The following is a 17394-nucleotide window of genomic DNA, read 5'->3' on the forward strand; positions in this document are numbered from 1 at the left end:
GGTCCAAAGGAAGATGGACAACTTTGTTTATGGATCAAATTAATGTAGAGCAATCGATCCATCCACCCACCCCCACTTGTTTCTGCTCAGGGTAGCAGAGAAGCTGGTGTCTGTCTTCATCAGGTGATGACTGTGAGAGAGTGGACATTGGACAGATCACCCGTCCACCAAGGAGCTTAGTAGACTTTTTGCTGAAACTGATTCTGGTTTTGAATTATAGGTTTTCTAGCCTCCAGTAGCAGCTGGCTGTGCTACAGTGCTAATGCTAACTAACATAAATAGGACCAAGAAATGCAGATTCAGTTAGAGCTGCTGTTTTATCTTTTTCATCTGTGAAAGTTTTGAGTTGCTCTGTCCTTCAGCTTCCGGACCAAATGAATCAAACCATAAATCTTTAGCAGCTAAAATCTATTCAACCTTTTGACATCATAAATTAAACTCCATCAGCAGCAGCAGCACAGCAGCTCCTAAACAGACATTATTTGTCCATTGGATCTCTAATCCTCAGTGCCTTGGAGCTCAGTGGCTCAGACAGACAGCCTGCTTCTTTCAGATTCATGCCCGCCTCCCTCTCCTTCCCTCTGGGGGCCGCTGCCCCTGAACCGGCCTAAAGCAGCAGCAGGATGTTCGCAGGCTCAGCCTCTGTGCAAGGAAACATGAGCAGGCGCAGATATTCAGAGTCCCGGGCCGCCGGATAAAACCAGAGGAGGAGACGGCGGTCCGTGTGGTTGGAGCTCAGAAACTCAGGCGGGGAACATGTGAGCGGGGCATGGGCGGCTGGGAGCGGGATTATTGTTCAGCACAGCCGAGAGACGCAGGAGGGAGCCGGGGAAGGTAACTGCCACAGATCCACTCACTTGTTGAATGAAAGGACAGGTTCAGATGTTCTGAAGGCGCAGCTCCAGCTGCTTCAACCCGACTTTGAATCAGTCACATTACTGCCAGCATCACTGTAGTTGATGTCAAGGAACTATTCCAGATGTTTTCCACGAAGCTGCTGCTGCTGCTGCTGCTGCTGATGGATCCGAGTCCGAGACAGATCAGCTGATGGTGATGAAGCTGCAGAGAGAAAGAAAGAGCAGGTCGTTTCTGAAGCAGGAAGTCGGTTCATTTGCTTCAAACTGTAGTTTAAGTCGCTTTAACAGAATTCTTATGAATTTCTTCCTGTAGAATAAACGACTTTTGCACCATCCACAGTCTGCGTGTCTCTCCGTGGGCTTTTCCCCACAGCGCAGCAGGAAAGTGGATCTAGAACCAGTAACTGTTTCTCAGTCCACACCGACTCATCCCGGATTTATTTCTTAGCTGATTGTGCTAATTAATGCGCAATGAAAGCGCAGAAAGAAGCGCCTCTCCGCGCTAGAAGCGGGAGGAGACTCTGAATGAAGCAAACAGGTTGTGATTGTTTCCAAAGAGACACTGAAGTGGAGTCAGAGCGCCGCGGCTCCGCTCGCCTTTAACTCTGAAGCTGCTGCATGTGGAGGAGTTTAGATGAAGGATTTAGTTCATATGATCCTCAAACTAAATGTCATCTATTCTTCCGCAGGAGAGACGCGGGGACACCTTTCCTCCACGAACCTTTTGGATTTGAGCGCAGCAGAGAGATCTGCGGACCGAGCGGCCAAAGATGAACACCGTTGTGTTTAACAAGCTGAGCAGTCAGGTCCTGTTTGAGGAGAAGGCGAAGGAAGTGGAAATGAGCAGCAGAAATTACCTGGAGGTCATCGACGGCCAACATCCAGACCTCCTCTGCAGCAGCCCGGCCATCGGAGACAGCCAGGCGGCCAGACACAGGCGGAGCGGGTATGTGAGGCTCTCTGTTCTGTAGAGGCTGCTGCTCAGCATGCGGTGGATGAGGGTCGGCTTTAGTGGTTGAAGGAACCCACGGGGGGGATATCTGACAGCCTGGTCAACCTGCTGGTCACTCGTTAGCTGAGCGAGAAACGAGGAAAAACTCTCCTCAGATCTCAGGGATTAAATCTTCGGGTTTTGCGCAAATAAGCGCCGCAAATGAAACATCTAAACCAGAGATTTAAAGACCGATATGGGTTTAGATTTCAAGTAGAAATATTATTAAACTCCATCAGCAGTAGCCCAGCAGAGTTTTTATCATGTGCATGTATTAATAAAATAATGAACATGATGGAAGTTTTTCTACCGACGTGCGTAAATACGCATTTGCTCCAAATTTGGCTAAAATGATTTTAAAAGCGTCTCGGTTCAGACTGTAGTTTCTAAATATTTTCGTCCTGAGGTTGTGATGTAGAACAATAATAAATCTTTTTCTAGACTGCTGCTGATCTAATGACCATTAAAGCTGTGATCAGAATTAAGGTTAGAATTAAGAAGCAGCTGATATTTGTTCAGTAGCTCGTTGCTGCAGAGACACCAGTTAGATCCGCGCCTAAAGACAAGTCTGTTATTTCATGAATCTGTTAACTAATTATTTGATTAATCTGCGAATCTAAGTATTTATTTTCTTTACACAGAAGCCATTTTATTTATTCAAAAGTAAGGTTTGGAATTTTTAGCATCTAACCGAAAAAATGTAAACAAAACGTTGCTCATTTAAGTATGTATTGTGTAAAGTGCGCCTCCAGCATCATGTAAATATACAGGATGAAACCCTGAATATATATGTTCAAATAAAAAAATGTAAAATACAGAAAAATATAAAAAAAGAAATATATATATATATATATATATATTGAAAATGTCAAATAAGATTAAATTGATCTGGAAACAAAGAAAAATAGGCTCGTCTTCAGTCCTGAGCATAATTCCAAATGAAAAAAAAGTTTTTATTAAACTGTTAATCAAAATGCTGTGTTGGAAACTGCAAATATAAATAACCCATCCATCCATCCATCCATCCATCCATCCATCCATCCATCCATCCATCCATCCATCCATTTTCTTACACCCTTGTCCCTTAGTTGGGTCGGGAGGGTTTCTGGTGCCTCCAGCTAACGTTCCGGGCGAGAGGCGGGGTCACCCTGGACAGGTTGCCAGTCTGTCGCAGGACTATAAATAACATATTACTGTGTTATTTTTTCACCCTTATTTAAATTAAAATCATTTAGGCATTATTATGATTAAAACCAGATTAATCCAAACCGACCAGTCTCACTTTAACACACTTTGGCGCAGCGTTAACCGAAGATCCCGTGACAATGTTCTGTCTCATCGACTGAATTTGTTTTTACAGTTTCATACTGTCAAGCTGAATAATTATGTATCAGTTTGATAAATCGCTACCTATTTAGGTCTTTAGTGTGTACGTTTGCGAAATTTTGCGCAAATTCTAAGTCCACTAGATGGAGACAAATTGCATCAACAGTCGTCAGTGGCAACACTATATATGCCTATATATATGCGTCATGTTGTACTATAATGAGACAAATTCACCACAATGGTCAATAAAAAGTTATTTAATCATCAACTGCAGGAAACTGAGGACACTTTATCCTCCATGTTTGTTTCATGGAGTCGATGACTGGAGCTGAAAGCAGCTGAAACATGACAGAAAGATACATGTACTGCTGGAGAGGACAAATAGTAGATCTGTGTGAAAACAGGTGGAACTTTTGCTTAAAAGATAACTATTAAATTCATAACAATTGATGCATCGCCAGACTGCTACCCCAACTCCACATCTGTTTCCAGTAAAAAAATCCACCTTCAGCTCTGTGTTCTAGTTCACCACATGAAGAGCCGGTCTGAATGGATCTGACATTGTTTGTCTGGAACAGGAAGCAATTAGAAGAGAAGAAAGTTTGGTTTGCTTGGATCAGCTGGTTGTTAGGCTGAAATAAGCAGAGAGTGGAAGGAGCTGCAGAAACATTCAGGATCAGGTGAAGGAATGTTCTCTAACAGAGCTCTGGGGTCAAAGGTCAGAGTGAAATGCGCTCCGCGATGTTCAGGCTGATCCAGATTACAAGGAAAATATTTGGAGAACCAGAACCTCGGGCCCGCTTTGAGGTCCGACTAAAATGGGTTCCATCTGCAGTCAGTGGAGCCGTTTTGGGAGCTAAAGGAGAAGTGGAGAGCAGCACCATACTGACATCTGCAGGTTCAGGTGTTCCTCCTGTGGTTTCAGGACGTTTCTCTGATTCATCTGTCGACATTTTAGACTCGCCGTGAATTACAGACATCTGCATGCTGAAGCCCTGGGGTGTGTCCGGTTGTTTGCCTGCGTCTAAATGCTGTCCCTGCTGGTGCACAGGGGTCGTCCCAGCGGCAGCAAAGTGCGACACAAGCGCCAGGCCCTGCAGGACATGGCGCGGCCGCTCAAGCAGTGGCTCTACAAGCACAGAGACAACCCGTACCCGACCAAGACGGAGAAAATCCTGCTGGCGCTCGGCTCACAGATGACTCTGGTCCAGGTGAGACGCTTTCTTCTGCTCTGATTCCAGTAGGAGAGAAAGAAAAGTCAGAGACAGGAGAGTGATCAGGCTGCTGCAGTTTAGACAGTTCAGCTTTTACCTTTCCTGAATGTTTAGCAGCAGCTGAGCAGGAGTGAAGTGTTGTTTTCTCTGCCTTCCAGATCCTGCAGCTTCTCTCTGCTGGGCGTCTCAGGCTTTGATTGTTTCTTCCAAAAGCTGCAGCTCAGCTTCATCTCATGTCCCAGGGAGTCTAATAGTGTCAGAACTAAATAGATGTTTACCTGTTTGCAAATTATTCCCAAATGATTTTCTTTAGATATTCCTTAGAGGTGCATTGATTGCAGTTTTCTGGCTGATCGCTGATAATGATTTATAAAATGTCTAACCTGCTGATTCTGATTTTTGCTGAGACTGATGTTTCTTGATGTACCAAGAAAGTTGTTGACTTGGCAACAGTGGAGTGACTACTGTTAACTGCAAACGTGCAGACATGACCTGGTGTCTGTCAGTCAAGACTCTCATGGCAGAGGAAAAGAGGCGTGGTTGATTTTTAGACCTTTGCTGAGGAAGATAAGATCAACTTTACAGGTATCGGCCAATCACTGAAATCCATAAAGTAAGAAATTCGGGGCCAAATTACTGTGCACCCTCACTCTGTTCTCCTTGTTGGATGAACCTGGTTCTGTTTTCACTTTATGAAGGATGAAAAATCTTGTTTTTTGCCAATTAGTAATATGAAAACAGACAGTTATAAATCTTTAACCTCTCAGTCTTTTTAAGTATTTTTGGACTGAACAAGTGATCATTTTGTCCCAAAGTGTGAACATAAACTCAGATGTGACCATGATGTCTTTCTGTCTTTCCACTGATTGCTTCTGAGAACAGCCCAGTTCTTCCACTGTTTAGTCCAGACAGACCGCTGTTCAGGCTGCCAGTGGCGTTGAACGCATCACTTCCTGTGTGTTTTTCCCTGGAGAGGCCGACCTGGCAGCAGGTGTTAAACAGCAGCTAAATCTGTCATGTTGTAGCGCAACAGTTAGCTTTGTTCCATGTCAGTGTTGTGAGATGGAACCGATGATCCGGTGCCGTCTCCATGGTTCCTGAACTCCATCTCCGTGGTAACATGCTGTCTCCTCTGGGACCTCCCGTCTTCATGAGGACACCGTCCCTTCCCCTCCAAGTCCTTCTGGTCAACGAGTTGCTGCTTCCTGCCTGCTGGGCTGCAGACTGAAGACAGTGGGAAATGTGATCCTGAAGGAGAGGACGTGAAAACTAAGTAGTCCAGCATGAGGCCGCCGTCCCCGGCAGTTCATAAGCAGCTTGAAATCTATTGAGCATGAAAAGTTATTCCAGTAGAACATCTAATGGTCTCCAGTCCCAGTGGAAGGAAGAGCAGCGGCTCAAGTGTCTCTTTTATCGGATCTTAAAGACAGAGATGGAAAAAAACATCTTATTGGAGGGATGCTGGACGTGTCCAGAATGAGCAGGATGGGGACGTGTGTCTCAGTCAGAGCATTAGATCATGAAATGATGCGTTCACTGGCCGTCAGCCGATTCTTTGTACACAGTAAAAAGCTGAGAGGCTTCAGTTTTCCTGCAGAACGTCTGGGATGTTCCTCTCGGCTCTGTTCAGAGAGCTGCAGCTGACCTGCAGCCGGACTAAGTCTCTGTCTTCTGTCTCTGTCTCTGTCTTCTGTCTCTGTTTTCTGTGTCTCTCTTCTGTCTTCTGTCTCTGTCTTCTTTCTCTGTTTTCTGTCTCTGTCTTCTGTGTCTGTCTTCTGTCTCTGTCTTCTTTCTTGCTCCTCTTGCTGTTTTTCTCCCTGAGACTGGTGGCAGGCAGTGAGGCGTCGTCTCCACTGAGGATCAACATTTAGTCTGGCTGTGGATGTGGACGAGTGTGGACTCCAGACATTAACACGTCTTCCTGTTTGCCGTGTGTGTCCCCTTCCTGCTTTGTCCCCCTCAGGTGTCCAACTGGTTCGCCAACGCCAGGAGACGCCTGAAGAACACGGTGAGGCAGCCGGACCTGAGCTGGGCGCTCCGGATCAAACTCTACAACAAATACGTTCAGGGCAACGCAGAGAGGCTGAGCGTCAGCAGCGACGACAGCTGCTCCCAAGGTACGCCTCACCTGCTGCTCTGAGGACAAACTGTCCAAACTGCACAAACACTTGGATCTGATCTTCTGAGCTCAGAACCAGAACACTGCATGTTCTCCTTCTATCAGTCAGCAGAGCTGACAAATATGCAAACACAGGCTGGCTCTCATGGGAAGGTCCGGCCCGTTTTGGTGAGGAAGCGTAAGAAAGTCAAAGTTCAGTCGTCCTGCAGTGAATGAAGAGAAAGTTCAGAGCGCTGTGGTGTCAGTAATCTCTCCCTCAGTGTGTGAGGAGGAGAAGCTGAGCGTGTGGCTCCCAGAGGAATGTGTGCATGGTGTTTGTGTTGTGTGTGCCGCAGGCCGCTGCACCACCAGAGGCTCCGTATATCTCCCTGACTCGTCTCCCTGTCATATTCTGGTTCTGGAGCGATCCGCAGCCCGCTCCCACTGCTGGCCCGTGTGCTGAAAGGCCCTCCATTATGTTCTGAAGCCTATGCTTTTGTTCCAGAGACTATTTCTGGGAGCAGATCTGACCCCGCTGACCGTGTCTTCATTCCTCTTACTGTCCTGAAACGGTCCAGCTTGTTCTGGAGCTGCAGCAGCAAATCCAGGCTGAAGTAAAAACCTGTTTTCTGATTGGAGTCCAGAGCAGAGGGGATGTTCTGATCAGGAGAACAATTTAATATTTTTATTGGATTAAATCAAAAGGTCAGATTGTTTGGTGACAGAGGAGATGCTGGAAGAACCATGTGGTTCTGATTAATGGAAGCTCTCATCTCAATTTGGACCAGGCTGAACAAGACATCTAACCCGGCCAAATGACAGACCTGCAGTCCTGGCAGCAACAGAATCTGAAGTGACGTGTCTCTGATTTCCCTGCTGCCAGAGAATCTCTTGGTTTTCATCAGAGTTTTATCTTCTTCCCGTTTCTTTCATCAGGTGGGAAGCTGGGCTTCAATTCAGTCTCCTCAGCTGCAAAGCATTCTGGGAAGGATTTAATTCTGCAGGGGACAGAGGTTGAGTTCAGATAGAGGAAATGGACCAGCATTCGTTAGGGTTTGGTTCTGGGTCTGAAGTCTGGACTGGGCTGGACTGGCAGGAGCAGCAGGATGAAGTCTCCTGGTTCTGCTGTTTGAATTAAAGATTAGCTCCAAATAACAGTTTTCCTTCAGACTGAGTGAACAGAACTGAGACAATAACTGAACCTGGAGTCCAACATCTGATGGAGGAAATGAGTCATTCCAATGTGGACTTCCACTGATTGTTTTAGTGACTTTATGACCACATAAAACTGATGGGACCTAAATGCAGCGACCCAGATGAAGATGGAGAGACTGGAACCAGTCACTCCACTGGTTTACATCACCATATGTATATACAGGCCTTGTGATGCAGTCTTTACTGTTCCTGCATCAATGTGACCAACAACAGATGTTCTTGAACCGTAGAGAGCTCTACAACCCAACGAGTCGACTGAGCTCTTATTGTAGGTTGAGAGACTTGAAGACGAGATTCCCTTCAGGTGTTCACTGTCAGTAAATGAAGAACAGACCTGAGAGACAAACCAACAGAGATCAATTCAGACACAGTTTTCCTTACTGGCTGTGGAGAGTTGAGGTTCATTTACAATGTTCTATGTTGTTAACTGATCCCAGTTAGGAGTCGGGACAAGAACCTGAATTGAAATGATGTTTATCTTGTACTACAGATCACCATGGCAACAGAAGTTTGTTCTGAAGTTTTAAGAGATGGTTCTTGTTGTGGAGAAGATTTCCTGTCCTCCACCTACAGAACAGTCATGTGAGCATGTCCTGATGTTGCAGATGGAGACAACCCTCAGAGGACACAGAGCGGTCCTGAGGATCTCACCAAGCCCTTGTACCAGAGCGTCATCAAGAAGGAGGGCTCCCCCATGGTGGGCGTGGCCATCGGCATGGACCCAGTGCTGCGTTCTGCCGTGGAGGCTGAGGACTACGTGTCTCCACCCAAGTACAAGAGCAGCCTGCTGCACCGCTACCTGAACGACTCTCTGCGGCACGTCATGGTGGCCAACGCTGTCATGGACGCTCGCAAGAGGAACCATTCTGGCTCCTTCAGCTCCAACGAGTTCGACGACGAGCTGCTGTCGCCGTCGTCCTCTGAAGCTGAGGCCCACTTCGTCTATCGAGCCGGTAAGGAGACCACTGACTCTTCCAGGAACTCTCCAACACACACCACATTCCTCATGTCTGATCTTTGTCTTCTTTCTGGACGTTTGTTTTCATCCCTGCAGCTTGTCCATTATGTCCAGCTGTCTGTCCCTCTGCAGGGTCTCTAATATCTCTCCTGCTAACTTTCTCTCTTCTTCCTTTAATTGAACATGTTGGATGTGTTGCTTAATCTTCTCCTCATGGTTGTTGAAGTGGAGAGGCTGTTCAGGAGCTTCTTGGAGTATTTTGTAAAATTTAAACAAGGTGCAGTTCATCTGAAACACACAAGCATATCCAGTAACCTGCACACTGTCAAACCCACACACACTGAACCACTGGTTGGCTCTGAGGCCGTCCAGAGAGGTGGGAGGAGCTTCACCTCCAGCTGACCAGGGTCTAACAGGTCAGACACAACAAGGCCATGTTGAAGACTGTCAGGCTGCTGTTGTCCCGTCTTTGATCCTGCTGTGGCTCCAGAGGAGGGAGCAGAGCAAAATGTCCAACAGGCTTCTTGAGACTGAGAGTTGAATGTGGGACCTCTGCAGGAGTTCCTGCAGCGTTTCTGAGATGTAACCAATCAAGGTCAGCTGTGTTTGTATCGGCTGAGAACACTGGGTCTTTGTTCAGGTGGACTTCACATCCAGAAGTAACATTTTTCTTTGTGTTGAACACGACCAGAACAAGGAGGGTCCGGATCTGAACTGGAATGTTGGAGGGAAGAGCTGCTGTTATTGTGTCTCTTTTGGACAAAAGTGTTTCTTCTTGTCTGAGTGTGAAACAGACAGAGTGTGTGTATCTGAAATGAATCAATGAGTCTGACAGGAACAATTAAAACCCTTTGACCTGAGCCAACATCAGGCTGTTTTCACTGCAGAAGCTTCACTCCAGCAGATTTTATCAAGACAAATCCCAGAAGGGCTGAATTCAGCTGTCCGACCTGCTGCCTTTAATAGACACTGACTGTTTTATCTCTCTGGTTATAATAATTTCTGGCCGCTGACGTCTCCCTCTTGGCCTCCCTGGACTCTGATACTTTTACACAAGTTACATGTGACAGAAGCTTATTGGGTCAAATGGAAAGATTCATTCAAAAGAGACAAGCTCCTTCTGGGAAAATCAGATCTGATCCAAATTAGAATAAGAATTGAGAAAGTAAAATTTTCATTCCACATCTGATTTTTGAGGAACAAAGCAAATGAAAAACTGCAGGGAGAGAGAAATGATTTCAAGGTCAAGTTTTTCTCATTTCCTGCAGTTTTTTTCTCTGGTTTGCTGCAAATTCCAGATATTTCTTTAGAGAACACATTCTTCTTTTACAAAGAGTTTTATGTTTTATAGCGAGAGACAAATGTGTCCCTGTGCAGCAGATCTGACATAAATCTGTTCTTCTATCACCTCCACAGAGGACACAATGTCCAAATAAATCTGATTTAAGTTTACTGAAAGCTTCAAGCCCAGACTGGGTTCTGTTCTCTGGCTTTAAAAGATCTCCACATCTTCAGTTTGTCCAGGGAGTTTTCTGGTCTTATTGTCTTGGTAAGTTAGAGTCTGTAACAAAGTTGGGATTGATCAAGGAAAAGTGGTGAACCTGGTAGCTGCCGTCCCATTGGTTCAAAGTCTGTATGTGTCCCAGTTGGTTGTTGTGGGCTCAGCCAGAACTCCTGACTACAAAGAGCAGTCAGACGTGGCAGCAAATGGAGATCATGGATTGGCTCCAGTTAAAAACTAAACTTCAGTCGGCTTGAAAGGAATCCCACTGGTGAAGCTCCAAGACCTCAAACATCACATCCTCACTAGAGCTGCCTGGTGGATAATACTGGAGGATGTTGCAGTGACAATGTCTTAAGATGAATAAATAAAATATTAAAAAGTGTTAATGTTATAAACGTATAAACTTAATCCTACGTTTAAACATATATAATTTACCCAGCTCCTTATAAAAGAAATTGGATAATTTTCATCTCAACCAGGTTTTAATGAAAAAGATGCTTCTGACCGATGTTTGCTGTTTTGGCAACTCTTTAACATCTAAACCTTCTAAAGCTACAGCAAGAAACAACCGACAACAAAAACCCCATTCAGATAGAGCCTGAATGCATGGCAGCTAATGAGGTAACATTTATTACAGCATGGTTATATGGCCAAGATAATAAATCGGTGTTATGTTCTGCAGCCCTCATGCACACACGCATCAAACAAAAAACTGAAATTTAGAAAATTGGCGTTTGTTCTTTTTCTTCCACATTTTAAGCCTAACTAACTGGATCAATCAGCCTTTGATTTGAGAATAATGGATGGATTAGAAGAAGATGGTAGCATCGTCTTATTACTGATTTACAGAAATGTATTTTTGTTAGACTTCTAGGATGAATTGTTTGAAAATTCAGCTTTTGTATATTTTACCATCTGATGATTTTCAAAAAAGGTAAAAGCTTGATGCATAATAAAATGACATCTATTAAAATACAAATATAGATCACTTATGACGTTTTGATTTTAAAAATATTATTTGACAAATTAAAACTAAATGTATCTTAGTTATAAGCTTGCAAGATAAATGAAATGATCTTTAAATACAGCAGTCAAAATGACATCTTGTTGCCATATTAGTGATAAATCTCCTGGCTCAGATGGTGGATTCTGCCACTTCATGGACACAGACTGAGGACAGCAGCAGACTGAGACCAACATGTTCATGCTGTCTGTGAAGCTGCAGAGAAAGGTTCCCAAACATCAACACAGACACAGTTTACATGTAGGCAGCTCCCCAACATGGAGCTGGAAGAGAGATGAATAAAAAGCTCTGTCAGTCTGAGGGGTTTTAAATGATTGGCACACCAAGACTGTAAGACAATGAGGCTCACACACACATGCACACACCCACCCCCACCATCAGATGTTGAGATGTGAGGAACACAGCTGTCCACCTGCTCAGGGAGCCGCACTGCCCGACTCTGTGGAAAACACAAACTGTTTCCATTTTAAAAGCCGAGTCGGCTGTAGAACAATAGGTAGCCTCTGTGTTCCCACGGGATGGAGGAAAAGAGACCTTCACAACCAGAGAGCAGAGGTGTAACCCAGTCAGGACTCACACAGAGGACAGCTGAGCTCCCAATGTGAACAACGGCAACATAATGATGCAGTAAGTCCTGCACAAACATGTCATTTGGCCTCCAGATCCCCAAGAAAGGCTGCTTTAGTCCACATGTAAACACTTACAAACGTGAGTAATGTTTCCCTGTGGTTACTGCTTCTTTTTTCCACCCTAATGTGAGCGTTTTATTTGCCACCAGCAAGAGTTGATCATTCCTAAGAATGTTTCAGAGAAAGCTGTAATAAAAGCTCCTGGTGGAAGACGGTCAGTCTTCTGCTGACTCTTCTGGACATGCTGTATGACAGCAGCAATAAGTCACTGTTTTCTGCTTCCAGTTCCAGACTGGATGTTCCGGAACATCCTACAGTATGCCAAACAACAATTTAATGTGCTATTCAACAGGGTTTAGTCATATATATATATAGCCATTTCCCATTGGGTTATCAGTAATTCATGCAGTCACTGTTTTGTTTGTTCACAAATATAAAATTCGACTCAGTCTAAGAACTTTTGATTCCTCATGTGTCTCTGGTTGAGTCTCCAAAGAGGCTGCATGTTGCCATGTTGGAAAAAAAAAGTTGTGCTTGCACTTCAAATGGATCAGACATCAGCTTTCTCCTATTCCTCATTAGTTGCTTCAGAGGAAATCTGAGCTTTTTCATTCATCTGCAGAGGTCTGTGCAGGTCCAACTGAGTCAAACTTGATCACTTGAGATGAACTCATTTCACTTTCTGCAAACAGACTCAGACTTGGGTACTGTCAGAGGATTTCAGAAGTTCTAATCACGTCTCAGAGTGAAGCTTTGCTGAAAAAAAGAAGAAACAGTGTCTTTTTGACTCAGCAGCTAGGCTGGTCACCCTGGATCACCTGGATCAGGGAGGATGTTTCCAGAACATCTCAGGTCACATGGAGGACAGAGGATGAAGACCGAGGGAATGTCAGTGAAATAGAGACTCCCAGATAAAGCAGGACAACAGCAGAGGAAAAGACGGAACAGCAGGGAATTGTGGACAGACAGGAATGTGAGGATATTGTTGGAAGTCTCTGACAAACTACAACCTGAACTAAAAGTGAGTGGTTTGTAACTCTGGGTTATCGCGTCCTCATCTCCCTCTCACACATTCCTTCTCTTCTTCTAAGGAGAGAACTGTGGTGAGTGAGGTCAGGCTCCTCTCTGTGGAAGAATCCAAAAATGAACCAGAAAACTAGAGGAGCATTTCCTAATCAGGCCGTATCAACCCGGAGCGTCTCAGACCTTGTCCTGTCATCATGGCTCAGACTGCATGGGAAGCAGACAGAAGAGCAGCGAGGAGATGGAGAGTCTGAGGCTGGTGGAGCCTGCAGAGATGAGATCAGTGGATCAGGATGTTTGGAAACTCTGGAGGCTTTTAAAGCAGAAAGAGAGGTGACCAGGATAAAGCTGTGAAATCAGAGCAGTTTAATGTTTTGGCTTTCACAATGTTGGACTTTTATATTCGTAAGAAAAGATGCAGTGAAGATGAAAATGTTACTCAGGAGGAGGGACCGATTGACATGCAGGATGTTCAGAGTGAGGTTGTAGAAGACGGGGTTTCCCTGTGAGGGATTTGTTCTGAACAAAGGATGACCTGCTGTACGTCTGACACTCTTAATACCTTTGGACTAAATGGAAACTTTCAGATTATTTTCCTCTTTTGAACATTTTCTGCTCATCCAGTCATCTCTAGCTGGTAAAGAGCAAACTTCTTAAATGTTTAGTGAACTTAAGGAGAGCGCCTGAGGCTGCACAGCTAAAAAGTCCAGATGTTCTGCTGTCTTTTAATGCCTCATGAAACTCCAAGCTTGTGTTGTCATTTTCACTGCTGGGCAGATCTGAGCGAAGGCTGGACACAAGACAGAAGACAGGTTGAGGTCTAAAAACACCAAGAACTCTCAGTAAACAGCTGAAGTAAACACTCTGGCTGCCATAAAGACAACTTTACTTTCATTGTTTAATGACTTTTCTGTTTCTCACTAATGTTTCACAGATGAGATGGAGATTGGTCCCATTGAGGAGGGGGGAGGAGAGCCAGCAGGCGGCCATCTTTCTCCCACTGACTCACTCGCTGCCTTTTCATTCCCTCTCTGATCTGTTTCGCTCCGTCTTTTTCGATCTGATTTCTTCAGACAACTCAATTATGCTGGCCGGGCTCCATTTGTTTTCCAACTAAATATTACACCGTGGACTTTATGAGTCATAAGAAACATCTTTCAGCTCCATCCTATCAGTCACCTCTACGCTTGAAGCCTTCTTGCTAAAACGTGTTTTTTTCCTCCAGCATTTTAAATAAAGACAGAAACCAGAGCAGCACATGTTTGCTGAGGACACGGTGTCCACTGGAAGAACAAAACACAAGTCAAAAACCACACACCACACACGCACACACATGCACACACGCACGCACGCACACCCCCCCCCACACACACACACGCACGCACACTCACACACATCCACTAATCTGCTGAACATACAGGTCTTCATCATCAACCTTTATTTAACCAGGATAAAAAACTCCTTGAGATTAAAAATCTCTTTTCCTAGAGTGTCCTGGTGTTCTGACCCAGAGGAGTCTACTGAGTTTTTCTCTCTCTGCTTTCAGAAGCCACAGACCATGGATCAAGTCAACATGACAAGTGAGTCGACCTTCTCTCCCCAGATAACCTGTGTCCAATCACCAGCTGAACGTGAGCTGTAACGCTCTGTGTTTTGTTCTCTCTGTGCGTGTTTGCATGTTGTGCCGGTCGTCAGGGGCAACGGTGGCGTCGCAGCGACGCAGAAGGAGAAGGTGAAGGCCAAAGATGAGACGTACTGGAAGGAGATCAACGCCGCCATGGCCTTGACCAACTTGGCTCAGGGGAAGGACAGCGTCTCCGGGACAACCAGCTGCATCATCCAGAAGTCCTCCCATATAGCCGAGGTGAAGACTGTTAAAAAACCTTCAGCTGCTGCTGCTGAAGTTTTAGCTCTGACGTTATCCGTCTACGCAAAGCAACAAACATTCCTCTCTCAGCAAACAGAGGCCAAATAAACTCGCCCTGACAGAGGAACAACTTGTGCTTGAGGAGAAGAAAGGCGTTTCAAGTTGAAAAACGTCAGTATTTGCTCTTATTGAAAATGTCTATACGATTTCTTGACCATCCTTTTCTTAAAATTAGAAACTTTTGTAATGTTATTTTTTTATTACTCTTTTTTTATTTCTATTTTTACTGGTACACATTTTGTATTCTCCAAAGTGCCTTTGTTTGTTTTAGCAGATCAGCTCTCTGATTGTTCAGATCTACAACAGATGTCAGCAGCAGTGAAGCTTCACTGTAACCTTGACTTTGCTACTTAGACCAGGTGTTTATATGAACCACTATAGCCTTAAGCATATATGATTGTTGCCTGGATGTGTCAACTGGTTCTGTTTTGGATCAAAACAGTTTTTTCCCTCATTCATCCAGGTTCTGTTCATGTGGGTCATAATGGACATAAGTTCAGAAGTATATTTTCTGACACTCAAACTGTTGTTGTGATCAGAGACCTCAAGAAAGAATTGAGCTGCACCGTTTCAGTTTCTGGTGTTGGATGTTTCAGAGTTCCTGGTTGGGAACGTATTTTAACAAAATGATGAAGGAAAGTCAAACTAATGAGAGACAAAGTTACATTACTTCATCTGGTGGGATAATAGAGGAACCACAATCTGTCTGTATTATTTTACGGCCAGTCAACAGAACCCTGTTAGGGTCGACAGTACAGTACATAAGGCAGAGAGGAGGTGATATGAAGACAAACAATGAAACTCATTCCAATCATTTTGTAAATTAAAATGACGATGAACTGAAGTCATCGTCTGTGATCCTGAACAGAACTGATGCTCTAACAGGGAGAACCTTGTTCCCCTGACAACAGAGGAGTCATTATGCATATTGTTGCATCACGCAGTAAATCAGGACACGTAGGGATGAAACAGGAACAAGATGACTTTGTTGTATTTATATCAAAGGTAACCATCAGTTTTTATTATTTACTAATATATTTGTTTATTCAGGTGAAGACTGGATGTTCAATCCAATGACCATGTATGTATCTCCTTGAGCTCTTAGATTTGTTCTCATGTAAAATTTCTTTTATAAATTGTTGGTTTGTAACAGCAATGAATAAAGTTCTAAATGGAATGAGTCATGTCTGTTTTTATACACTGAGACTAACAATGACAGAACAACCCGCTGCACCAAACACTACAAAGCGTTAGCAACCAGAAAGTTTCACAAACTCTCAGATTTTATTTTATATTTCATAATAGAAATACTGACAAATAATTGTCTTTTGATCTGAGATTAAAGTTAGCAGAATTATTTTTTGTTGAATTATGGGTTTGACATTAATATAGCATCAATAGAAAAAAAACTTCAGGAATGATTCCGAGCCGTTCTAAAATTTGCAGGACGGTAGCTCTCGAGGACTGGACTGAAACACCCCTGTTGTAAAATAATGAGGCTGAAGCTGATCTGCAGACTCTGAATCTCTCCAGAGCATTCCTCTGACCTGTATCAATCCATTGGCAATAGCAGGTCTTCCAGTCATCTGATGCAGGATAAATAATGGTGCCTTGGGGAGGTTTAAATCGCTCTGACTGGAAAAATTCACCTCTCCTTTGTCCATTTCTTGCTCCTTCTGTCAAGACCTAGATGACCATAACATGAACATGGAACGGTTCTACTCAGGGATCCCTGGAAACATATCACAACCTGACATGTTTTTCTACTCCTTTAACTACCCTGATGAGGTTCTAATTGTCTTTTGGCCCTTTGCTTTGAACACTCGTCATTCTTCAGACCCATCCACGTCAGGATGGAGAGAAACAGGAACAGACTGAATAATAAAACTGATGTTAAGTTTTGGAGCAGAGCTTTGAACTGATTGGCTCTTTCAGAAAGGTCTTGCAGGTCATTTACCTGTCGGTCCTTCACCTCCTGACCGTGTTGTTGTCAGAGAAACTTTAACAACGTCCAGCTGAGAGCTGAACACCTCCACCCATGTTGCTCCTCGGTTGGATGGACAGGCTTGTTTTGGAAAAGTGTGGAAGAAAAACAGTTTCCTGTTCCATCTATCCATCCACCACCTGGAGCTATTTTCTCTTTAAATACTGATCAGACCTTTGTGTTTCACACATCAAGGTTAAGCAGGAACAGATGGGGTGTGCTGACTTTGGTCAGGTAGAAACTATATCCCAATTAAGAGCTGAAAGCTTTCCCTGCAGTAAAGAAACTTTCCACTGGATGGTGACAGAACAATCTGAAGTCAAGATCTGAATGTGAAGGAGAAATATCTCACTCCAATTTATCATATTTCATCTTTATACCACATGGCAGAGTGACTTTACTTCCCCAGTGACCATCTGATCCTGTGTGATCTGAGCAGACACCGTTGGAGCGTGATGAGGGTGGAGAATGTTTCTCTAAGCCCGTCCATCATGAGCCTGTTGGGTCTTGTTAAAAGTCCCAGGTGTTCCTGAACCGGCACTGTTCCTTCTGACCTTCAGAAAGATCCACCAGAAATGGCAAATCCTTCCTCAGACTGAAGATTATGTGGTCAAACTAAAAGTGACCAACTGATATTAGAGGGC

General features: G+C 44.3%; 1 protein-coding gene across 1 annotated transcript; it reads left to right on the forward strand.

Annotated features, from left to right (window-relative positions):
• The first annotated feature begins 587 nt into the window (after positions 1–587).
• On the forward strand, positions 588–15943 carry LOC103482383 (homeobox protein Mohawk). The gene is given in 8 exon segments (XM_081601639.1): positions 588–834; positions 1547–1803; positions 4226–4385; positions 6352–6505; positions 8307–8654; positions 14386–14419; positions 14535–14756; positions 14758–15943. Coding segments are annotated over 7 exon segments (1209 nt in total). The 5' UTR covers positions 588–834; positions 1547–1627; the 3' UTR covers positions 14873–15943.
• The last annotated feature ends 1451 nt before the right edge of the window (positions 15944–17394 follow it).

Source organism: Poecilia reticulata, chromosome 20 (assembly GCF_904066995.2).
Source record: "Poecilia reticulata chromosome 20, P_reticulata-male-v2, whole genome shotgun sequence".
In the NCBI taxonomy this organism is placed as follows: domain Eukaryota; kingdom Metazoa; phylum Chordata; class Actinopteri; order Cyprinodontiformes; family Poeciliidae; genus Poecilia; species Poecilia reticulata.